Consider the following 26014-nt stretch of genomic DNA (forward strand, 5'->3'; position numbering starts at 1 on the left):
GAGAACTGTTTTGTGACAATTAAAACTGCTTTCCTGCAGTCCGCCGTATCGATTATGGACTTTGACAGGAGCTCCGCGTGGAATATGACGCAGCCTCGTGCCTGATACGGTGTATTTCAGGATTCATTTTATTATATGAATTGGTCAGCGAACGGCGACCGACAGACACCACCCAAAATGACATTTATTTTTATATAATCACTACTATATTTGTATGTCTAACGTTTGTATTTATATTTCCAAACATTAGGTCATTTGATTATTTTTGTGTAGGCCTATTTAAGTTCCTTTCAGGGCTGGATTGCGGAAAAACATCGATAAGTTTTTTTTTTATTCCTTTAATGAAGATGAAAATATATCAAGAAATATGCGTTTTCTTTGTCTCTTTGTCGACCCCGGTGCTACTATACGTTATGAACAACGTTCCAACTTTTCATGAGTAAGTCGAACTTTCCTTCTTTCCCCTCATAAGAAATGGCATTTATTTTCATAGAATATTATTTGGTATAGGCCTAGTTTTTGTTTTATATTTAATAACTCCCGTTTATCAAATTAATTATCAGATAATTTTGGGCGAACTGTTTTCTGTCCATTCAAAGTGTAATTGAGGTGAACATGTATGTGTGTGGCCCACAGGTACACATAATACTTATTACCTTTAATGACACTGTGCAGTCATTTTTATTTTTATTGGAGTTCATTATTATGCGGATCCATACAGCGAACCTGCCAAGGCTGTCCTCATACCCGCGTATTAAGAATCGGAATGAACTCTCAATAAAACGTCTTCATGGTACTTTTTCCATTAACACCACCACGTGGACATAAAAAAAACAAATGATCTGTAAAATTACCCGGCAGGCATTCTATTTTACTGAGGCCATTACGATTTAGTAAATTTTCTTATATTTGCCGGCAAAACGGGATAATTTATGGTTATTTTCTCAAATTTATAAATGAAGCACTCGACTCAAAAGGGTCGAAATATGAAGAAGCCCTTAGCCCAGGCGGTCAAATGTGAACGCTGACTATTAAGCAGGTTCTGGGCGCACAAATAATGGCAGCCCTACGGTCCTGTTGTCGCAGGAATACTTTTTTCCATAGAAATTGGTTTGGATTGACCTTGGATTTTTCAGGAGTATACATTAGAAATGAATTACTGTAAAGGAATATATATATATATATATATATATATATATATATATATATATATATATATATATATATATATATATATATTAATTATTTTCATTTTTCCCTTGTGTTGTTTCCAATAGTTTTCTGTGTTCATTATATTGCAGAACCTTGTTTCTAACTTCACACTTTTAAATACTTATACACAGCTCACTGGCCACCCGTGTCAATTTTAACACAGTAAACTCACTTTGATTTCTTTCTGAGGTCTTATTTGTTCATTGCTTTCCTTTCTCTCTGTTTAGGCCGCTAGTGATACTGGGCACCGGGCTGGCGGTATCGGGGGCCATGTCTCTTCTTGCGTTTCTCTCGGTGCAGCGTAAACAACCCAAAGATATCCTCTTCTACGGTAAGCAACAAGGATAGGTGTGATCTTGTGAGACGCGAGCGGATCAGATTTTTACAGCCCCAAATCGTAATGAAAAAGAGCCGCGGAGCAATTCGAGATAAAACAAAAAGATTATGAAAAATACCGATGGCTCCACTGCGACCGGCGAGACGAGGGAAATGCCGCAAAACAGGATACAGGCAGGGCAGCAAAATGAAAATATGATAGGCTGGAACGCTGCACAGCTGTTATCAGCTGCAACGGATATGAAGAGATTTAAACACAGAGCCCAAGAGGGAGCAAGTACACACAATTACCCCCATCACACGGAGAGTAACTATTTTAGTATTTCCAATAAATCAATGCGGCACAGATCTCGCTCAAATAAAGCTTAGGCCTAACAGTCACACTTAAAGAGACACTGTGCCTGTGGCGGGGTTATGATGATGTTTTCTCAGTTAGCCTGTCATCCCGTCGCTAATGAGACTTCACAATGGGGCAGTGAGAAGGCAGGCGGCCTCCAGCTGAAAGTGCACTTCCTGTTTTTTGTCCTCCTGATTCTCGGCGCTCTCGCTGTTTCACACCGCAGCGCATCCACCAAACTCCACCCCCTCCCACTCTGGCACGAGCCCTTCCTTGCGCAGCCGTTTCAGAAAACATTCTTATCCATTTCTACAGTGACAGAAATCCAACAGGCAGTATAAACAATAGCTTTATATATCTGTACCTGCCTGTGTCTGTATGGACACATATAAAGAGCACAGAGACACACATGTGGTGGACTACAGTTCAGCTTGGTCTCCTCTAGGTCTTTACTTTGGAAACTCAAATGTCCTTCTTAACATTCAAAGCACACAGCACAAGAATTTCCGCCATGGCAGTGATTTCAACCAGAACACGCAAACAGTCAGTATTTTCGGAAACACTTTACTTAAAGTAGACATCATAATGCACTATAGATACCTTCATCATGCATTATAATGGTCAGTATAAGCCATTATTATGAAAGAATTAATAGTGCATTATACATGAGAGCTTCACATAGCGTTGATTATACTTAATAAATATGGCTATAATGTCTGTTTTTATAAATAATTATAGGCGTGTTTATAATACATCATCAATGCATTAACATGCATTTTGAAGGTATCTATAATGCATTATACATGGGTGCTTTAAGTAAAGTGTTACCATATTTTTTTTCCAGTATTCTCTAGCAGTTGCGTATCAGGTGACTATTTTGCCAGTTATGGAGAGCTGGAAAACAAGTAAGGCAAGTTAACATTAGTGTGAATGAGGAACTGTTATTGTAATTAATTTCCAAGTAACTGGAATAATTTGACTATCAGAGCACACACATAAAATTTGCCCAATTTTTCTTGAGGTTGGCTGGAGAGCTGGGCATATCTTCTGTGTCTGTGTACATGTGTGAACATTACAGTGAGCTCCTGTCTCTCTCGCAGTGTGTGTCCAGTTCGCTTTCACGTCAGTCTTGAAGCTGACCAATGCTTTGGAACAGGACGGCTTCACGTCAGGGTTCGTGGGATTTTACCAAAGGAAGGTTAGTGCCAATGAATGACGCACTTAACTCAAGCTCATACACTAACTTACCCAACTCGCCTGCCAGTGGACTATCAGCAAAGGATTATGGGATTAGGGGGATAACGTAAAGGGTCATCATTCTAATGACATCTTTCATGTACCATGAAGGGGGAGCCATGCATGGTGACCGCTTATGCCATCATGATGTGCTACTGGGAAGGTGTGGTGCACTTCCTCCTGTATCTTCTGCTGCTGCACCACAGGGCAAAGGCGTAGGTACCACTACAACTGTCCTGTGTCTGTCCTTGGTCCCCAGACTTTACAGTCATGAAATCTTTAAGTCACAGCTCAGTGCTACACAAGCCCATTTCCTTAAGATCTGAGTAAACAGTGAGCCTAACAAAGAACAGGATCATCAGATCCAGAAAAAAAAAAATGTTTCAACCCACCATTTGACTATAAAGAGTCGCAGTCACAGAGTACTCAACTGGTCGGTTGAAACAAAACCTTGGTCTGGATTTTTACTTTCTGGACCTGAACTTTCCACCACTGGATAAAATGTACTACAAAGGCTATTTCTTGAAGGAGAAACAATGATTGATGGAGGGGAAACAATGATTGATGGATGGTTTTAATAAACAGGTAACAGAATGAAGGTTCTCAATGTCACTCTGCAGGAACCAGTACCGTGGTATGGGGCTCTTTTGGGCCGGCTCTTCCTTTGCCAGCACGTCTGTCTTCATCCCTGGAAGTGTCATTGGTGAGGCCCATTCTCTGTCCTGTAGCTTTAAATAAGGGAACATTTCATGTGTTAGCATTGTGCTCCTGGAGCAACATGGCTGACATTTGTGCAGCAGGACTAAGATGGGTTGTCTTTGCTTCTGCCTTATACAACACCACTGTGACTGTGACATGCTTTGATTACTCGCAGTTACTCCCCAGGCGGGTTTATTTCGTATTGCTGGTTATCATTATGCAACAATGAAAATAGACTCATTCATAGTATTTTCTATAATCTCGTCATGATTCAATAGGATGAAATGCACTATGAGGTCCACAGGGCTGGTTTTCTCCAAATGGGTAATTTTCCAATTGTCACACCCTCAGGCAAATACGGCTCAAATATATATCCAGCCTTCTGGCTGAACGTACTCCTCCTGCTGGGGTCTGTGTGGGTGGCAGCCTCGCTGCTCTCCAGCCTAAGAGAGCTGCCGGTGATTCCCGCTGATGAGGTGAGGGTACCATGCGGGCCAACGACAGGGGTGGGACTTTGGGGGCATGGATGCAGTGGGTGGGCAGAGCATGAGGTATGACTCCACCAGCACAAAGGCTGTATTTAGGCTTGTTGGCTTTCCATCAGCTGCACTGTACATGACACTTGGCGACTTTTGCTAAAATTTCTGTTGCCTGTCTTCCAGGTCGAGTCTGTACAGAGAAAAACCCTCCTGACCCGGCCCATCGACCTGCTCCTGGTGACCTCCCTCTTGGGCGTGATGGTTTTCACGGTGTTCCGGGGCCTTGTGAGTCCCACTTCATGCGGCGCTTTTTATTCGATCCGGGTGTCGCCCACAATAACCCAGACAGCTCAGCATAAAGGGGAAGTCTGTAAAAAAATCAATTGTTTCATAAACTATACCTCAGGTTCCTCATGTTTAGTATATTTGATTTGGCACAGTGTCACACAGGGCTGATGAAAAAGAGCCACTGTGAAGTCTGAAGATGTTTTAAGAGCAGCTGTCGTTTTTGTGACCACCTGCCAGACAATGTTCCTTGTCTCTCTATGTCTCTCTTTCTCTCTCTCTCACTCTGTCTCTCTCTCACTCAGGTAGTTCTTGATTGTCCCCTGGATTCCTGTTTTAACTACATCTACCAATATGAACCATACCTGAAGGACCCAGTTGGCTATCCTAGGGTCATGGTGAGTGAGATGAATTAACCTTTCATCACAGAAGAATATAGACCATTGGAGAGCTTAGAAACATATCTGCAACATTTGTTTTCTTTTTTAAGAAGGCAGAGCAGTAAAGGTGTTTGCCTGGGAAGAGCATGAAAATGGCAGGTCTACTTGCTTGTCATTCTCCGGTAGACTCTGTCAGCTGAGCCGTCACGCTATCGGTGATCTTATCATGACTCGTTTTCTGACAAAAGAGAAAGCAGTTGGTCATCTGTAATGCAACCGGAGTTTGATAACATAATCGGCTCGACCATGTGCATGGTCCAAACAGGGGCCAAACAGTGTGAGGGAAAAGTAGACTCCGAATTACCGTCGTTGACTAAAATTTCCAAATACCGATGATGACAGAAGCACTGCAAACAAGACAAGAAGAAATGACTGTTTGCACAGCGGCTGTGGCAGCTTCACAGAGCACGCTTCGATGCTACACCATGTCTCCTATGCTCTATACCATGTCTCCTATGCCCTACACCATGTCTCCTATGCCCTACACCATGTCTCCTATGCCCTACACCATGTCTCCTATGCTCTATACCATGTCTCCTATGCCCTACACCATGTCTCCTATGCTCTACACCACGTCTCCTATGCTCTGCACCATGTCTCCTATGCTCTACACCATGTGTCCAATGCCCTACACCATGTGTTCTATGCTCTGCACCATGTGTCCTATGCTCTACACAATGTCTTCTATGCTCTACACCATGTCTCCTATGCTCTACACCGATGTTTCCCAAACCAGTCCTCAGGGACCTGCAGACAGTCCACATTTTTCACCAGGACCTGGGAGGGAGCAAAAATGTGGACTGTGAGTCCCCAAGGAACAGGTTGGGAAACATTGCTCTATACTCAGAGTCTACTATTAGTGTAGGTAACCTGTGTCAGTCAGCTAACTCCATAGTTAACATAAAGGTGAGGAACAAGGACAGACTCTGATTCTGAGCAGTACGCTATGTAATATTGTAATACTAAGAGATATTTTGCTTTCTGCAGATGCTGGTCTACCTATTCTATGGCCTACCACTGATGGCTGCATTTGTCTATGGGCTTGTTACACCTGGTTGCACTTGGATGCTGGACTGGACGGTGTTATTCGCCGGGTTCATGGCTCAGGTAACATGACTCTACCTGCACGCCTATAACTTCCTATAAATGCACTCGTGAGCTCTCTGCCCCGCAGTGGTGACAATGAGTGCGACGTTCTCGTGTGCTGTTAGCCTCATAAGCACAAACCAAAACGATATTTGATACATTTTGTAAGAAATCCCGTGTTTCAGTCATTTTTAAGGTAATTTACATGATTGCAATTATTAGTTTAGGGGGCTACTGCTTGGACCACTGGACTTTTAACAGCACATTAGCAACTATTTAGTGACTTGTCACGTTTTTTTCGTTAAGGGTTCATAAAGCCCAGGTTTAATCGTGGCATCCCAGAATTCTTCAAAGGGCTGCGCCCCCTATTGGTCAAGTCCTAGAATTGCCCCCAGAACTACCAAAATAGTACAGAGGATAGAACTATGGAATCAATGTCCAAAATACATTTTAAGTTTTTTTTCCATAGCACTGGCCTTTATTTAAAAAATGTCAGTAATACACTGACATATCCTGGTTTACGTCTGTGCTGTATGAGAAATATCATGAAAAGTCTTCCGTTGCTCTTTTATTTGCTTGTATAAAACATGCAGCTAACGACATCAGTCATGTTCTTCATCTTGCTGTTGCTTTGTTGGTACCTTTAAGTAATCGTGAAGCTCAGTGTTGTCTAACCACTGCACCTCTAACCCCACCTCCACCCCTAGGCGCAGTGGTGCCACATCAGTGCGTCGCTACACCCACGCACCCCCTACACCTACAGAATCCCAGAGGAGATGTGGCAGGCCGTGCTCCTGGTCAACCTGGCGTATGTGTCAGCTCCGCTCCTGTTGGGCCTCCGCTGCCTCTGGAGCCCCGCCTTCTTCATGAAGACCGTCCCTCCAGGACGGGTCACCAAAGAGAAGAAGAGTGACTGACAAAACAACCCCCCCCCTCCACACGCACATAAAACAAACACCCGAGCCTTATTAAAGAAACCATACGCTCCAAAAAAATGACCAAAAATTAACAGGTTACTGTGAGAGATTATTTAATCCACTATGATTCCCTGGTGGAGATGCATCACTGAAACCAAATCCCATTTTCTCACAACAGTAAACTGCTTCCTACCGACCATGTCGACATTACTGAACATTTCTGCTCTCTGCTTGGACCACTGGACTTTTAACAGCACATTAGCAATAACTTCCTTTTATCTTAGAAACTAATGACTCATGGGTTTGTGACACCTGAATATATATAAATCCACATTGCACCCCCCTCAACCAGGTTGATTTCGTCTCTGAAACTTCAGTTGTAGCACAGTTCTCCCACAACACAGCATTTGTACTGCAGAGTGTTCTAGAGTACTTGTTTATGCACCTAACCCGAGAAAAAGTGGTTTCCAGTTTTCCGGTATGCGGTGAGTGGTGAAAGCACGGCATTCCCAGTGGCCACCAGACCACCAGGGATCGTTTTCCAATTAAAAATACCTGCAGGATTCCAGGATAACCAGGTTAATAATATAACTCACGCAAGTGAAGCTAGACTGTTCCAAAATGTAATTGATACAGACGTCAGAAGAGAACAGAATATAAGGTGGACTTGATTCAAGCCATTGAATCACTGAGCACACCTTTGCACTATTGTGAGCTCACGTACCTTGTGGACTGGATTGTGAAAGGAGGTGATGTGTGTTAGTCTACCTCTGAGGAAACAAAGTCAGAGGTCCATCAGATATCAATGAATGACAAAGGATCGTCATTGTGTGGTTTTCTGGGTCATGCCACAGTGTGTATCTATCTACTATGTGCTGTTGCACTTTGCCCTTTTCGTCTTGTCTTGTAGATACAAGAAAATCACTTTTAGAAAGTTTCCAGCCGACTGTACTGTGGCAGATGCAAAAACAAGGAAAACAACATTTTCCTAACTCTTCTATTGCCATTCCCATGTTTTTTTGTCCATTTGGGTCATGAGCATAAAATCAGAAAATGGCCCATTGCGATTATTTTGCCTTTTTTTCTACATTGCGTATGATCTTAATTTCATGATTACAAAATGCTCAACGTTTCTGAAAATGTTTACTGGATGTAGATAACCTTCAGAGGTTTGGGAAGACCACTGAATTTCAAATGCTTGCTAAAAACAACAAAAACCATGATATCCCAGGTTCAACAAATTCGAGGTCCTGCATGGTTAAGTTTGCAGTCTATCCTGGCTAAATGTTGTAAGAGGCATGTTATATGTAACACTTTAAAAGCCACTGGAATATGCTTGTGAATTGTATTGAAAATATTAAATCCTCGTTCTGTTGTAGACAGCCAGAAAAAAAACGTAATTCACTGTCTTTTCACTGGGAGGTGCTAAGCCTCTTCTGTCTTCCCTGTTCACCTGACTGTATGGAAAATGGAACTTTATTCCATTTTGTGTTCGTTCTGTTGTTATTGTCTGTGCATGTTCATTATGGTGAATGCAATTGTAAATATAATACATGGGCAGCTTGTCATTCATATAAATTAATAGCCTATTGCCTACCCTTCAGTCGATGGGTCATGTTTATAATAATTTGCTTTATGATGTCCATTATAAAATAATGAATACAATAAAAAAATATTTGTAATACACGACTGTCGTTTTATTTTTTCTAAACTGGCCAAAGCACAGTGAAATTGTTTACGTACTGCAAAACCTGTTGAAGACAACACAACTTGAGCTAACAAATGAATTTCATGCAATATGTCCGATGTTCCTCAGCTTCCACGAAGGGCATTCAAATGAATATATCGGCTCAGCATTCTGTTACTAAATCAGGATTAATTTGCGACAGGTCTGGTCTCGAAACAATCGGACGCATACAATGAGGTACATACGTTTTATTTAATTTTTTCGGGAACAGAAAACCAAAACCTTGGAGAATGCGGGCATCGATCCCGCTACCTCTCGCATGCTAAGCGAGCGCTCTACCATTTGAGCTAATTCCCCTACACTGCAGGTACCGCAGGAACAGTGTTGTTGACTGTAGGTGAATTCCTACTCGTTACAGTCCATTTGCAAAGGGAATATAAAGTTATGTATACATCGTGATTGCGAGGACTTGGATTATGACCGAGGTCTGGGTAAAATGAAGCATTGTTATGGCACGGTAATGTTGAATTCTGTGCCCGCCATAATGTTAATGAGTCTCTTTTCCGAAAAAGAAATAAATAGATAAATAAATAAATTAAATATATGACGATTCAGTCATTAAAAACTATTAATAGTGAGAGTGCAAATGCTGATTAAAAATGGCTGATTATGAATATGTTTTAAAAACAAAACTAATTATTATCATGATGTTTAATTTAATTACAAATTAATTACAAACATTTCACTGTCTTGTTTGGTTGGGGACATTGAAAATATGAGTAACTATTCCTATTTTATTTAGCCTATACAATTACTGCTGAATGAAAGGTACGGCGGCAGGACTACACTGGATAGGAATGAAGGATTGTGTCTCAAGTCCATCATAAATGCGTCATGAATGTGCAGCAATATATTCTATAAAAATCTTTGCTTTTGCAGTTTGACCCTCTCCTGTTTAGCAAGAAAAAGAACAAAATGAGTTTTAATGAAGGCAGAAAGCTAAAGTTATGACTTTTATGTACATACGATGGAACCGATTCCAGGTAGATTAGGATTGTACGTGTGTGCAGAAATTCCACGTTTGCTTTCATAACAGCGCAGAATGATTATATTAAGTTATGATCGAGGTCATATCTTAATATATCCGTTAAATACCGGATAAGCAGAACCCACAAGTTTATCCTGAACTTGTTTAGTCAAGTCCGGGGCCAGGTTAGCTTCAGGTTAGTAACTTTTGGTACCGACTGACTTAGACTATATATTTGACGGGAAATCGCAGGTTTCCGTCAGTTTACCTGGTTTAACACAGCTGCATGGTTACTAACTAAACCAGCTTTCTGGGTTACCCGTCTGGGTTTAAACATTATCCATGTCGATTAAAAGAGATATTTCAACATAAACGTCTTCATTTTAAACAATGCTATGATAGCTTGAGGCCCAAAGTAAAAAAAGGGAAATTCAGCCGATTAGCCGCTAGCGTGCTAATGACGGTCCCGAAAAGACAGACTGTCTCAATAAAATGTGATATATAAAATGTGAATAAAATGTGATAACGTGTCAACCAGCAGTGGTAGCATTTATTAATATCCGTGCGGGTATGACTGAAATGAACTCATGTCAAACCATGGTCTTATACACAAGAAGAAAGGAGCACACCAAGTTGATTTTTAAAATATATTTATATTTATTTACTTATACGTAACCTATATATTTACTTATATTTAACCTATATATTACATATATTTACTTATATTTAACCTATATATTACATATACTTACTTATTTAACCTATATATTACATATATATTTACTTATATTTAACCTATATATTACATATATTTACTTATTTAACCTAAATATTACATATATACTTACTTATATTTAACGTATATATATTTACTTTAACTGAACCTATATATGATACATGCATATTTACATTTATTTACATATATACATTATATACATAGAGCAGGGACTAATGTCTCGCTCTCTTCTTTGGAGGCTCTTTGGCCGGGGGCTCGTCCCACACATCGACCTCGATCAGGGGGGCATAACCCTTCAGCCCCGGGTTGCCAGAGGTCTCCATGATGTCAATTTTATTTTTGTCTCCCACCTGTTCGGTGAATTTCGGGCAGGAGACGGCAACCCACAGGCGCTGCTTTATCCTGCGCCCCAGATCGAGGGAGTGGGGGCGAGGTCGGCCAGAAGGGTAGAGCAGCCTTGGTTCCACGAGCCGCCGGTACATCGCCCTGTACTCCTCCACGCTGCGCCCGTGGATCCTCAGCGGCTCTGTCCTCCTGGCCTCCCAAAGAGCCTCCAAGGCTGCGTCTGTGGGATCCTTTGGGGGTAAGGGTTGGAGATCCGGGAGATCCGCTGTATTTAGGGCTCGACGCTCGTCCTGGGCCTTCTGCTGCCTCTGATCTGCCTCTTGAATCACTGTAACCTGAGACTCACATTTTGGAAACAATATTGAAATTAATGCATGATATATTTGATGGATATTTTAACCAGAGAAGTTACAAAACCTAGCCAAAATAACTTCAAACTTACGTCCTTCATCATGTGGATTTAAATCCAAAATAAATCTGTAGAAAACACAGTAGTTCAGCAGGAGTTGAAAATCAGTCTTGATCTAAGAATGGTCAGGAGTCTGTCTGTCTGCTGTTATGATTCAAATTTGTAAAATACTGGTGATAACACTGCAGAATATTTGCGATGATTTAAGATGCTGGGCACCATGGATTCCCAAAGTAAACAACAAATCTTTGTATGAACAGTTTAAACTCAACTGATGTGCTGGTAAATGGTATAATAAATAGCATAATAAATATCTAGCCTGGCTGTGGAGGAGCCTAGCTGGCAGGAATGACCTTTTTACATGTAAATCCTGTACAGATGTTCAGTTTGGTCAGTCTGCCATTTGCACTGCACAGTACCATATTATGAATAAAGAGCAAGTAGCTCTTCTGGAAGAACCCAACTTCCATCGTCCTGTTCTGGTCAGGATCTCAGTGGGCCTGGAGCCTATACTGAGCAGCGCAGGGCACGAGGCTGTACCCCATCCCTAACGTTGGATGGGATGGCCAGACCATCGCAGGGGAGATACCCAGTCATACATTGTAGGCATATAAATGGTGTCACTCAGCTAAACTGCATGTCCAGAGTAGTTATGGGATTCCTATCTAATATGGTGAGATCATGCACCCCCCTCCCCCCCCAGCCCTGGAGGTATGAGGCAGCAGTGCCAGAGTCCACTGTGTCACTCTTCTAGAACATATTAGTAAATGTCCACACCACTCATATTTGTGTTCAGGAGTGTCTGTGTAGTCAGTTTAACCACAGTTTTGATTATTTTCATTTTTTCAGAAGCTTTTTCGGAAACTAATATTGCAATTGTAATGCTGTCAATGTGTACTTGAAGCATATCTGACTTTCAGAGTGTTAAAATTGAAATCAGGCTCATTTTTCAGTGCTGTGACATACTGTACTGGTCTTTACATTGATGATAACTGAGGGCAGTGTTGCTTTAAAAATAATTTGAAGTGATTAGAAAATACTGATTTATCTGTGATTTGATTTGGACCTTTTTTGCCAGAAATAAATTACAGGTGAAGTAGATTTGGGAAGATATTCAGCCTGTGATTTCTGATCACATAGCTGATGCCTGTACCGTGGTCTGAGTACTCACGTGGGTAGTTTTCTATGTTCTTCAGTAAATTTCCTGATTGTCTCCAGTGAGGACTGAGCCTCTTCCTCATATAAACCCCAGCATGAATGCATGGTCTGTAGTAATTTTAATTCAATAGTCACAACTAGGGATGTGCATATCAATCCTGAAATATCGACTCTTGATTTGAATGGTTCATTTTTGAGAATCAATTCTAACGTTAAACTAAAGATAGTTTACCTGGTAAACTGGAAGTGGTGGGAAGAAGAAAAGTGCCGGTGGCTGAGCCAATGGAATGGAAACGTGGCTTCCTGTGTAGTTATTTTACACCACAAGATAGCAATGAAGCAAAATCTGATGTTTGGCACGGTTCTGTCGAAAGTACAGTACTTTGCACAATGCATTTCTGGAAAACCTGTTTTCTTGCTAATGAAGGTGCTCAAATAGTGAACATACTGTAAATGTATTTGTTAGTAAAGAATATTGAGTGTATTTTTAGTAACTCTTAACTTGCTAAAAATCTTAGTATGTGCAAAAAGTTTTGACTGACAGTGTACAATTTGCTTTCATTTAACCTACTGCACTACTGAGAGGAACTCATAATCCAAGACTTTCACCGAGTAGTTCACTTCTTCTAGTGATGTGGCAATAAAAGGCATGATTTAATTTTTGATTTGATTAGCCTAGCTAGATAACTACTTTGAATGTGAAGTAATATTAAGTGTCTGTAGCAGATAATCTGATTTACAGATCTTATAGCCTATTTTTCTCAATAGTTATTTTAGCCACTGCACAAGAACTTTTGTACTGCTCCCTACATTACCTACCTCAGTATACTGCAGTGATTAATTTACCATCTATTAGTGTATGTAGTTGCATTATTCAGTTTTTTTAGCTGTTAGCTAAATGAGGTGGTCTGTCTACTAATGGGAGGAGCACATAGGAGAATTGATCCTGTTGTGCTAATGTTTTGGTGGTTTTTGAATAAATAAATACTTTGGGAAGAATCTTTTGTTGTATAGGTGGAATGTGTGTGGGCTGACTTATTTATATTGATGTGTTTTGGGGCAGGAATGTTGGGGCTGTGGGGTTGGGGGGAAGCTCAGCTTGTGATTGTACCATAGAGTCAGCCATTTATCCAGCACCCCAAAGTAGCTTTTGGGGATAAAGGCTTCACTCAGAGGCTCAATGGCAATGTGGTGACACTCAGCTGGCCTTTGGATTCACACCGGCGACCTTCACGAACCTCCAAGCCCCAGCATAACACAGCATATTACAAGTCCTGCTTTCGCTCCTATTTATATCAGTTCCTGTCTACTGCAATAAAGCTTTCTCACTTGTCAAGGAAAGCCATCCAGGTTGTCATGGTGTTCTGGGAAACGTGTCACCCCCTGAATCCATTTTGCAGACATACAGTAGCCCTGAAGCTGGGAAGCATCTCACACTGTCCCACACACAGACTCAGACATGCCACCATGACGAAGCTACCCTCAAAACCCCGGATCTTTGGCTGTTGTTGGACCTCTTCCCGAATGCACCTCACACCTTCAAGTCAATTGAGATGCAACGGACACCGACAGTAAAGAAGTGCTCTCGTAGACTCATAGAGATGTGTCTCCATGGGGTTTTGACAGGTGCTCATGCTCCTAATCCTGTAGTAGAGCAACAGGATACCTAGAGAGCATGCAGGAAACAGTAATCAACACAGCCCACAATTTATATTATGTAACCATTTCTGGTTCAGGACCTGGCTCAAAGGTACAACGATAGTCTCATCTTGTGAAGTTTAAGCCTACAGTCTGTTTGGTAACGCTTTACATTAACTGCACCCCATAATGCATTCATTAATCATTATGCATTCATAAAACATTCAGTGCACCTTCACAATGCGTTCATAGAACATTTATAAGCAACAGGTAATAGCCTAATATTCCTTAACAGCTTTAATATGCATTAATAACAAGCATGAATATATGAATGTAATGTTCGTTATTACATAATGTTTGTTTTTAACGTGTATATTAAAGCTGTTAAGACATATATACGTTGCTTATGAATGCTCTTTATGAAGGTGCACTGAATGTTCTATGAATGCATAATGAAACGCATAATGGGGGTGCAGTTAATATACAGCGTTGGCGCCCGTTTTGCCATCTGGATGAACTGGATGAGGCTCTTCAGCGTCTGCCAGCCACAAATAGTCTCTTGAATAGAGCCTCATGGGTGAAACAGGCATTAGTTGTGGGGCTCTCTCCCCTCTTCTCCTCTCTCCTTCTCTCTCCTTCTCTCTCCCCTCTTCTCCTCTCTCCTTCTCTCCCCTCTTCTCCTCTCTCCTTCTCTCTCCCCTCTCCTCCTTTCTCCTTCTCTCTCCTCTCTTCTTCTCTCCCCTCTCCTCCTGTCTCCTCCTCTCTCCTTCTCTCTCCCCTCTTCTCCTCTCTCCTTCTCTCTCCCCTCTTCTCCTCTCTCCTTCTCTCCCCTCTTCTCCTCTCTCCTTCTCTCTCCCCTCTTCTCCTCTCTCCTCCTCTCTCCTTCTCTCTCCCCTCTCCTCCTGTCTCCTTCTCTCTCCTCTCTCCTTCTCTCTCCTTCTCGCTCCTTTTCTCCCTGTGGCAGCCCTTCAGCCCCAGCCATAACATGTCTTTGTTGTATTTTCATATTGCGCATATGCCCTCTAATATGTTATTTTTATTTATATCTGTTTATTTGCTTAATATTCTTTTTCTGGATGGTATGTTTGTATATTATGTACCTTTTAATCTTATTTGCATTATATGATTGTTTGTCTACACTTTACCCACTTTGCTGCTGTATGCAAAAGAATTGCCCCCCCCCACCCCCCCCCCCCCCCCCCCCGGGATCAATGAAGCTCATCTTGTGGAATCTTAAGGAAGAATAGATCCCAGTGAAGTAAGACAGCAAGGCCAGGAGGGAGAATGGGCTGATAGGGAGAACAGGGCTATACAGCAGTGTTCCCCAACCTGGTCCTTGGAGACCCACAGTCATTCCATATTTTTGCTCCCAACCTGTCAGTCCACATTTTTGCTCCCTCCCAGCTCCTGCCAGAGGGAGCAAAAAACATGGACTGTTAGCAGGTGCCTGAGGACTGGGTTGGGCAGCACTGCTATAAAGAACAGCACTTTATCCCCCCCTCCCCCCACCAATAGGCCAGCCTCCTCAGAAGCCCCATAGGTCCCGATAGCCCCTCTAGCCACGAAGCAGACAGTGCAGACAGCAGCACAGCATCAGAGGGTTGCAATCCCAGGCTATGATCCGTAAGATCTCGGCACGCTAGATCAGAAATTGCTTTCATTAGCCAAAAATGGCCACAGGGTCCTCTGGCCTCACTTTCATGTCCATCCTTTGATATTCGAACACAAAAACACACGAAAACAGCTGTGGCTTCAGCTACAAAATGTACACTGATTAGAAGGTACAGATGAAAAGGGCCAAGAGAAGCAGATATCCAGGCCTTTGGATGAACAGTGCTGGCATGCAGCTGTGTCAGACTGACAATGATGATCTGCTGTGACAGAAAATAATCAGCAAGTTTCTGTCTGTTATTTCCAAGCACAAAAACATGAAGATTTTTTTGTTGCAGTTTTTTTTGTTATATAATTTATGGTGGGGGTGGTGTACTTATTGCTCATATTACATTCTTGACCAAGTAATCACTGAAGACACCAAATGGGGAGTTCGTTAACGTATCTAAATGAAACATTCATGGTTGGAAATAGCATTTCAACTTTGATTATGCAGCAAATCAGAATGGAAATGAACATCAGGATATTTCCTCACCGAAAGCAGGCAGCAAATCGGCACCTTTATACGGTCTTAGGTAAGAGATGGTCGCTTGATGTTTCTGCTAATTCCATAGACAGTGCAACTGGAGGCGGGGCATTTTAAAATGCATTGTGATGTAACATCCATCCATCCATCCATCCATCCATTTTCCAAACCGCTTATCCTATTGGGTTGCGGGGGGTCCGGAGCCTATCCCGGAATCAATGGGCACGAGGCAGGGAACAACCCAGGATGGGGGGCCAGCCCATCGCAGGGCACACTCACACACCATTCACCCACACATACACACCTACGGGCAATGCAGCAACACCAATTAGCCTCAGCATGTTTTTGGACTGTGGGGGGAAACCGGAGTACCCGGAGGAAACCCCACGACGACACGGGGAGAACATGCAAACTCCGCACACATGTGACCCAGGCGGAGACTCGAACCCGGGTCCCAGAGGTGTGAGGCGACAGTGCTAACCACTGCACCACCATGCCGCCCCTTGTGATGTAACATGTAAAATTTTAAAAGAAAGCTTAATGACCGCAGAGTGCTGCCTTGCTATTCTGATAATCTGCACCCCATACTGCAGTATCCTCACTCTGCTCTGAGGTCCTGTCAACACTACCAGCCAGGGCTGTCCTCGTTCGCATATGCAGTGGTGGATAGTTCAGGTCCAGAAAGTAACAATCCAGACCAAAATTTTGTTTCAACAAACCAGTGGAGTACAATGAGTCACAATCACTGAGTACTCAGTTGGCTGGTTGAAACAAAATCTTGGCCTGGATTGTTACTTTCTGGACCTGAACTGATCACCACTGCACTTATGTAAAGTAGAAGTTGATGAGCAGCAGCATGTTCTAATGAAGGCTTTATATCAGTCATCATCCTGCTGCAGACGTGTTACTTGCCAGCTGATCCTGTGCTCAGACCCCAAACTTCCCCACTCGTATATATGTGTGTATCTTTCAAAACAGAATAAAATGGAGAATGTAAACTTGATAGGTATGACAACTGTACGTTTTCTGGAGCTGGGCACACGTGTTAGCCTTTTTATACTTTCATATTTTAACATGTAAATTTCATCTATGTCTATATGTGACGATGTCTATGTGAGCCTTGTTTTTCAATGTCTGGCTGAATCCATTCATCATGACAAATAAAGGACTTTGGAAGAAGCATTCCAATGTGCCTGTACTTTACTGTGACAAATATCATTTCATTCCCAGCAGAGGAATAGTGGTAAAAGAATGGGCTGTGAACATTTTCTTAACAATGTTTCTCAATATGGTCCTCGGGGGACCCACAAGGGCTAGAAACTTGGAGGGAGCGAAATTGTGGACCGGCTACGACCGGACAATGCAGTTCTGGTGTTTTCAAATATATTTTGGGTATATATCGGACTATAGGCAGGATCAAATTGCGGAGCGGACTAGGAAACACTGCTTTAGCACAGTAGACTGAATGGCCCCTGACCCACAATCCCTCATGCATGGACACGAGTTGTAATTCCCTGCTTAAAACTCTACGACCCCGGTGAGGATCATGACTTAGCTGGAGGGTATCGCGTGTATGAAAAATCCACAGAGTTATGTTGTGCCTCTCTTCTTGAGCAGGTCTATAGGCCAGGCAGCCTACAGTCCAATAAATATCCAACAATGTTCCCCCCCCCCCCTTATTAAAAATCTGCTTGCAATAGGCCTATCAGGATACACCCCTGCAGCGAAGCCTGGGGGGTGTTCAACAGAAAGCTTTGGATGGCCGAGCTACCCATGCAACCTGGCCAGGTTCAGCCCGAACTGACTACGTGAGATGCAGTGAAGTGAGGGTGAGATGCAGTGAAGTGAGGGTGAGATGCAGTGAAGTGAGGGTGAGATGCAGTGAAGTGCCAGTTAGTCAGCAAGCATAACCATAAGGACCCTATTGATCTTTGGCAAAAAAACCTGCTTTGGGAAAATGGAACCCTGTTTCTCTGGGGGAAAAGAGTGTGAGCTGGCAAAGGAGATAATATCAGATAGACAGAGCTGGTCTTACCTCTGTACATAGAAATAAACCTGAAAATGTGAACCTCTTGAATGGTAAAAAACCTCAGGTGGCCCAAGTCCCAGAATGAGGACTGTGCACCTCTATACGACTGCAAGTTGCAGAGAGGAAAACTCTGACTGTCACACCCCCTAAAATACAAGTATGGGGTCTGAACGGACCACGTCCAAGGCCTCAGGCATTGCAGTAACTGAATATGACTGTAAATAAATTTGTCCGGTAGACAATCAGCATGTATGAGCGCGGTAATCCTAGAAGCAGAAGACATCAGTGGTGTAGGAAGCTGTCAAGCTGAAAAAAGGAACTTTCTAAGCAAAGCTTGCTTAGGGTCTCGCGAAACAGCTGAAAGGTACAGATAGGCTGGGAGGGTTGCAGCTCAGTCAGTCACAGGAACTATAGATTTTGCATGAGTTGGGTTTAGAGAAACTACTGGCTGGGCAAAAAGATGTTTTGAGAAACCATTCACTGCTTCTTGGAACGGAGGTGAGACGTTGCTCAGGCTGTATTCTGCAGCAGCGTTGACCAACTTTGGGGATATTGTCAAGTAGTTGAAGGAACACTTTGAGGAACTCATTTACCTGGTGAATACGCCATCTCACCAGAAGGCGCTGTTGAAAATCCCTGGTGAATCAGAGTCTATTGCTGCAGCTAAAGTTACTATGGTGGTCAGTGGCCTCCACAGTGGAAAGGAGGTGTAGATGGGATGCATCTGATGTTGAAAGCACTGGATGCTGTTGGGGTGGCGTGATTGATGCACCTCATTAGTGTTACATAGAAAGGTGGTAAAGCATACCTCTGCATTGCTGCCCGTCCCTAATAGATGGTGTGTTACAGCTGTAGGGGAATTGCACTTTTCAGCTTCTTAGGACGGTGTTTCCTAAATCCTCGGGACACACTGGATCTACATTTTTGTTTTATCCCAGTTCCCAGCCCACCTGTGATGTATTTAAAGCTGATTGCTTGGTGGTTAGATCCCAGAACACCTGACCCAAACAATCAGAAGCTCTAAATACATTACAGGTGTGCTGAGGAACTGGGATAAAACTAAATTCGTGGATCCGTCCAATTTAGTTCCATGGACAAGGTTTGAGAAACACTATCCTAGGAAAGCCAGTGACACATTGCGGGTGCTGTGGGTGCATCTGCTTGTTGGTGGTATTGCAATGGCATAATACAATAGGGCTGCGTCGAACCTAGAGTTTAGGGGGAACATTGCAGGTGCTGAACAGGCAGAGGAACAGTGGACCAGCTCTTCTCCCTTACACAACTGCAGTAAGGTTTATCGGAGTAACACAGACTGAATGTATTTTGTGTGTAAGGTATTTGACTGAATGCCCTGGTATATACTGTAGGGGGTCCTGCAGGAGTATATATTACTAGGGCCGCTGTCGCATGCTATTTGGTCCCTCGATGCCTGTGTTTAGAGATGGTGTTGGCCTCTGGCAAGGGTACTCTGTGTCTCTACTCCTGTGTGTGATGCTGACTTACAGGATATCAAAGCACAGCAGCGGCTGAAAAGGCATCCATGGCTAGAATTGACATTCCTGCTATTTGCAAAGGATGTTGTGCTTTTGGCCTCATTTGACCAGGGTCTCCAACGCGCATATGAGCAGCTCAAGGCCAAGTGTGAAGCGCCATGGATGAGAACAGGCACATATTAATTTGGGTCCACTTTGTACTCCTGGTAAAGAGCGGATTGCTCCCTTCTGCTCTTACTGAAGGGGTTTAAGTGCTTCAGGATGTTGTCGATGATGAGAAGGAACCTGAGATTGGCAGCTAGATCAGTTAAGTAGCTGTCGGTTAGCAGGCACTGAGCAGGTCCAAGGTGGTAAAGTGGAAGCTAAGTCACCAGACCAGTCTCATGTTTTATAGGTTAGCTATGCTCACCTTTGTTCATGAGCTGTGGATACAAGGTCACGAGTACAAGATGCCAAAATGAGGCTTCTCCTCAGGGTTGCTGGGCTCACTATCCATGACAGGGGCAGGAATCCAGAGATCCAGAGGGATCTTGAAATAGAATCGCTGTTCCTTTTTGCAGGAGTCATCTGAGGTGGTTCAGGTACCATAAGGATGCCACCTGGATACCTCCTAAAGGAGATGTTCCAGGCCACAGGGCAGACACAGGACATGCTGTGCCGGCTGAGAAATGTCTGGGGATTCCCCTGAATGAGCTACAGCCAGCAGGCCTGGAAAAACAAAGCAGTGTGAAGATGCTAATGACGATGATGAATATTCCATTAAATAAACCTATTTAGATAAATCTTTTTAGGTACCATTTACTGACATGGTCTCAGTTGTCTTAGCAAGCGATGTTTGCTGGCAATTACATTTGAAAAATGCAAAAATTCTGAAAATAATCAACAAGGAAGCAGATCGAAATTAAATTAGGATGAAGTGATGTGGGCTAAAATGGATTAACATAATAATAGCCTGCGGAATTTTATCATTTACCAAACAGGTTTTATATTCGACCAGTATTAAACACCATGTGACTCTGTGAAGTGTTGTAGAAGAAAAACAAATGATCATCTGCTCTGCAGAAGTATCTGGAAACGCTGAATGCTTCGGCAAACATCCTGAGTACCATTCAGTGCTCCGATGCACTTCAGCTACCTCATTCTGCAAATATTTCATAGCCAACTAACAGGTTTTGAATGTAGCTTTTGAATGCAGACTAATAAGCCAAGACTCACATAGTGCAACAGAGGTGACCATGTCATCTCCATGGTAACCATCTTGCCAGGATCAAATCTCCCTTCAGAATAGGATGGGAACTGATTTCACTGCATTTCAGCTACACGAAACCGGTGCCATAATAAATGACATGTCAGGTCAGCACAAACATGCCAGTCATGAAGTCAATCTGCAATGTCGGGGGATGTCTAACTGAATTAATTATGCAATACATTCTAATTTGAACTAATTGCATCTCTTTAAATGTTTGACTAAGTGGATTTATAATGCATGACTGTGATAAACAGGAGGTCACCATAAGCCCTTCAGTGGACTCACAGGCAATTCTAGATCCGATTTAAAGGGTGTCCCAGCCATGTTGTTTTATGCATCAACCCCCTAAAAACAGTTTTCTAAATCAATTTAGCGATTTGTCCTGTATTTTTTTATACATTTATATACCAATTCAGTAGCCCCCATCGCAGGGACTCTTTCTCTATTTTTTCACATTGAAACTGACAACCCTACTGGGGGCTAAACTCTCCTAATTGTGAAATCCTAGAAATGTCCCAGAATGGACTTGCCTCCTTCCTCTGTGCTGTCTTTGGACTATAGGCAGCATCCTATACGGAGACGACGGTGCTGCTTTGCTGCACTATTTAAAAAGAATCTGCTGAACACATACTTAGGCTTGTTATCGCCTCACTTATCCTGTCTCGCTGTGTCACACCAGAGCTCAGCTACACTTCACGGAACAGACTTCCACTGCATCCTGGGTGGGAGGGGGGCATCAACGGGCCCATCAGCCCCACTCAAAACAGAAAGCAAACAGGCGGGCTGTCCCATCCGCCATTAAAGGGAGGCCGTCAAGCTCAGCGGCGGAAACAAGGTGTTAGCACCTTCCCCTCCCCCGTGATTTCCTCAGAATGGGGGCTATGTGAAAAGAGAGAGGGGGAGGTGATCAGACAGGGATGTCTTCTGCTCAAAAGCAAAAGAACTATATTCATTGAATTTAAGTCACTCTTTGGGGAAAGATGAAATAGGATGGTACCATAGCCAGCAAGCTCATCCCTTTGAATAAAAAGTGCATTATCACATGACAAAGGATTTCATTCGGTGTCATTTATCAGTGAGTGACATGGCAAGCCTAGATAGGTAAATGCTGTGTCTAACACAGGCAGTGCAGTACGAGGTGCTCTGAACTACTGTAATACCGCAATAACAAAGAGCCAATATTGTTCAGGGAACTTAAGAATTCCACATCGTAATATGACATTTCAGACAAACTAGGAGCATTGTTTTCCTCCCTCCATATCTCACACTTTTTGAAGCAGCTGGTAATAACATATGGGGAAATATTACAAATTATAATGTTCAGTGAATACAAGACAGATTCAAGCAGAGAAACATGAACATTTATTTGTGAAAAATTATAACCTGTAATAAGTCTGTAATTCCGGAATTTTCACAGAACCAGTGTAAAATGCAAATAATCAAGTGCATTGGAGTACAAGGATAACTGTTTAATATATTTTATAGTAACTGTGTTTGGTCAACCATCTGCAGACTCATGTGGGGTGATGAGGGACAGGATGTCGATTCCAGGGCCTGACTCCAGGCAAGATTCTGCAGAAATGAAAGCACTCCTGTTTCCCAAGACAGAACTCAAACACGACAAAAGCACTGCCGAATGCAGACAGCAGCTGGAAAACGGGACCCAGCGGAAGGGGCCTAGTTTTGGAGGGAAAATCCTAAGACCTGAACAGTCAGGTCATATGTACTTGTCAATTGCAGTGACAAGGGCGTGAGAAGCAGGAAACCCAGTGAGAGCCAGTCTGGCTCCAGCCTTCCACTGGATGCTTCAGGGCTCAAAGCGTTTAGCTTCCCGGACTTTCAGGAAGTCGGGAAGCTGAGCAACGTGTGTGTGTGCATGTGTGCGGACAACAGCACAGTCCCAAATTACACATTATGTACCCAATCATAAAGTTTAATGATTTACTCTTTCCTCTTTATAAATAACATGACAGAATAAATGCAAATGAATTTACAAGAACATCAAGAAACATGAAACGATACTTAGAGACTAGATTGAGACAGGTCACCCCTAATACACCCAACATTCACATCGCTCCTGGTGAACAGAAAGGAAGTGGAATGTTTGTTTATGAACCGGTCAGGGTGCCTGCATACTGTGTATATACACTGCTACGGAGGGCGGTGCCGCGTGGACCCAGGGTGTACTGGGGAGGGAAAGACCAATCTAATCCCACACCTTATAATATCCCAAAACCACTGAGTATTTACAATCACAAAACAATCGAGTCGAGCTGAGTTTGAGCTTCCTTCCTTATTCTTGAGTTTTTATGGGGCTGATATTTTTGCTTTTGAAACCTGACTGTACATCTGTTGTTTGTTGACTTTATTTTGGAAATAAAACTTTTAGTGATAAACACAACATGAGAATAGATACAGGAAGCTGATAACAGCACATAAAAAATAAGATATTTTCCTTTAGTTGAGGTTTACTTGGGGTGAATGTCCCTTCTTCCTCCTTAAATACCTCCTTTCAACACATCAAACCCACACACGACTCTGTGCTCTTTGCTATAAAGAAAATTTCCATGTAAAACAGGCTTCAGTTCTTATTTTAAGATCACGGCCGCATGCACACAAGTGTGACTATGCATACACGCACACGCAGGGAAATATCTGCGTCGAATGCGACAGTGTTTTGTAATGGTTTTGAAGAAGGATGAACAAAGAACCGAAAAGGCGATGTACAGTAACGATGCAAGAAGAGACAAACTCGGAGGAAATCCGACAGGACAGCTGCAGAGAATGCACTCCCCTGTGTCCTGCGAGTTAGCGTGTAACATCACGTACAACTTTCAGTACCAATGCAGCCAATCAACACAAACTAAATCTGTTTTGTGAAGCTCAGTTATGGTGCTTCTCCAGTCTCTCCATGTAGAAAGTGGGCTGAAGATGGTGCTGTAGACAGTGTGGGGGAAGGGCCCACTAGCAGTCAACCCATATGGGGGTTATGCTTCTCTACTGTGCTGAGACCTTGCGTTGCTGCGAGGAACAAAGCGTCAACACTCGCCGAGAGTTACACTAGATATACCTGACACGTTTTCAGAGTAACAGTTCCATATTTAGGGTAAGAGAATCTTGGTCTTCTGTTCCGATCTGGTCCTGACCTGCCCAGCTGGAAGGGGGGGGGAGGGGGAGGGGTTATGATTATGACCATGACAGACCATTTACGCCTCGATTTATTACACAGGCTTGTTGTGTGGTTGCCAGGGACAAACCTCAGGGTCGCCTAGCAACACTGCTGTCAGAATATTGGCGCATAAATACCGTCGCACATCCCACCTGAAGTGCCCATGGGCTCGATTGCCTCTTAGCACTTTGTATTAATAAAGTCTGTTAGTGAACAGATTGTCCAAATAGCTTCCTCTGCGCTGGGGCATTGCGTTGAAGGCTGGCGTTAATCAATGTTAACAGCTCTCCCGATTAGCTGTTGGCACTGCTACTGTGCAGGTGCCTAGGTGTGTGTGTGTGTGGGGGGGGTCTCTATCCTGGGTTTTACAGGATAATTACATTTACAAATCAACATGCACAGGTGTGAAGGAACCGGACAGAGCTGTTTTTAGTGCGGCGTGTGTGAGATGTTGGATGAAGGAAGGGCAGCCTGGACCTACAGGAACCTAGACAATGAAAACCCTGTCACACGTGCTCCCTCCATTAGCCTTTTTATATAAATCATTGCCAACCATGATCATTGTGGAGTCCCACAGTCATGGTACATGACATGGCGGATGATGTGATACAGACAATTAAAGGCTTCAGTAAACAGATAGACAACAAAGGAAACATTGTAACATCAGTCTTCTCAGGCAGAAAACACCCCTTCAGGCATCAAAGTTCAAAATACTGTAATGCTAACGTGAGGTAAATAAAAAACCTTTCTCAGTCCTGATTTTCATACCACATTGCATTGCTTAATAATACAATAGTCATTTAACCCGGCCCAAAATGACAACCCATAAAATCAGTATTTCCACATACAAGAAATGTTTTAGATATAACAAGTGAGGCAGATCTCACCAAAGACTTAAGACATAAAAAGGACTTTAACTGAAGATGTAAAAGAAAGGATTTTGTTATCTGTGTTCGATCGAATGGCGGCTCGCCGACCATCGGCTTGGGGGGAACTGAGCTGATCCCCGGAGACAATGGCTGGGGGTGACCACGGGGCAGGGGACGTGAGGAGGAGAAGGGCAACAATGCACTCTAGGTTCAGATGTGGGCGTGGCTGTGGGTGTGGTCATGGGCGTGGCCTCCATCCCCCACTCGGCGTGCTCTGCCCCCATGCCTTTGGTGCTTCGGATGCTTCCGGCGCTCATGGTGGTTTTTGTGGTGGTGGCGGCGATGTCGGTGGGAGTGCCGAGCTGGTGACCGCAGGGTGATTGGTCAGAACCACACATGCATATATATATATGTATACCGTACACACATACATACAGTACCAGTCAAAAGGTTTAGACATGCCAAGCCACGTACAAAGGAAAGTAACAGTGTCGCATCACATGACCTGGCCGCCTGACATAAACACAGCAGAAATGGGTTTGGGGGAGTTTGACCAGAGATAGAAGTAAAAGCAGCCAATGAGAGCTCGGAATCTGTGGGAGCTCCTTCAGGACAGCTGGCAGAGCATCCAGGAGGCCACCTCATGGAGCTGGAGTAGAGAGACTATAGGGTCAGCCAGTCCCTGGAACAATTGGGGTTAAGGGCCTTGCTTAAGATCCTAATGGTGGGATCAAACTGCCAACCCAGGGATTTGAACCGGCAACCTCCTGCATCCCAACCCACGGAGCCCCCACCCCCAAAAATTGTTTTTTTGTTTAATACTGTTTGTTGTTTTGTTCAGTGCATAATTCCATACATGCTATTTTATAACATGAAAACATTTTATAACATGAAAACATTTTTGATGTCTTTATAATTATTATAATAAACAGAATAGTACAAATAAACCTTTCTATAGGTGTGTCCAAACTTTTGATGGGTTCTGTATATATATTATTATAATAATAATACATTTTCCAGTATTATAATATTGAACTTTTC

The 26014-nt window shown here is 43.0% G+C and overlaps 3 protein-coding genes and 1 non-coding gene across 6 annotated transcripts in view; 1 reads left to right on the plus strand and 3 right to left on the minus strand.

Annotated features, from left to right (window-relative positions):
* Nucleotides 1–73: 73 nt before the first annotated feature.
* Nucleotides 74–8711, plus strand: LOC125716545 (transmembrane 6 superfamily member 2-like). Its single transcript, XM_048988975.1, has 10 exons — nt 74–439; nt 1440–1543; nt 2986–3083; nt 3233–3336; nt 3742–3824; nt 4172–4296; nt 4483–4584; nt 4890–4982; nt 6012–6131; nt 6818–8711. The coding sequence occupies exons 1-10, from the start codon at nt 342–344 to the stop codon at nt 7025–7027; spliced, it is 1137 nt and encodes a 378-aa protein (XP_048844932.1). The 5' UTR covers nt 74–341; the 3' UTR covers nt 7028–8711.
* A 287-nt stretch (nt 8712–8998) lies between these two features.
* trnaa-agc (transfer RNA alanine (anticodon AGC)) lies at nt 8999–9071 on the minus strand. The gene has a single exon. It is a non-coding gene; the product is annotated as a tRNA-Ala (tRNA).
* A 1479-nt stretch (nt 9072–10550) lies between these two features.
* On the minus strand, nt 10551–11363 carry LOC125716575 (uncharacterized protein C22orf31-like). 2 transcript variants are annotated; one of them, XM_048989041.1, is made up of 2 exons: nt 11265–11363; nt 10551–11157 (listed from the first exon to the last, which is right to left on the minus strand). In XM_048989041.1, the coding sequence occupies exons 1-2, from the start codon at nt 11274–11276 to the stop codon at nt 10690–10692; spliced, it is 480 nt and encodes a 159-aa protein (XP_048844998.1). In that variant the 5' UTR covers nt 11277–11363; the 3' UTR covers nt 10551–10689. The 2 variants fall into 2 exon arrangements, with proteins under 2 accessions (XP_048844998.1, XP_048844997.1); XM_048989040.1 differs by having other exon boundaries at nt 10551–11163; nt 11265–11362.
* Nucleotides 11364–22274: 10911 nt separating this feature from the next.
* LOC125716510 (neurocan core protein-like) overlaps nt 22275–26014 on the minus strand; it is a 60359-nt gene continuing 56619 nt past the window's right edge. For both annotated transcript variants that reach the window (XM_048988896.1, XM_048988895.1), the window contains one exon: nt 22275–25335. In XM_048988896.1, coding sequence (XP_048844853.1) covers nt 25184–25335 — 152 coding nt within the window. In that variant the 3' untranslated portion in view covers nt 22275–25183. The remainder of the gene's footprint in view (nt 25336–26014) is intronic.

This window comes from Brienomyrus brachyistius, chromosome 21, assembly GCF_023856365.1.
Source record: "Brienomyrus brachyistius isolate T26 chromosome 21, BBRACH_0.4, whole genome shotgun sequence".
In the NCBI taxonomy this organism is placed as follows: domain Eukaryota; kingdom Metazoa; phylum Chordata; class Actinopteri; order Osteoglossiformes; family Mormyridae; genus Brienomyrus; species Brienomyrus brachyistius.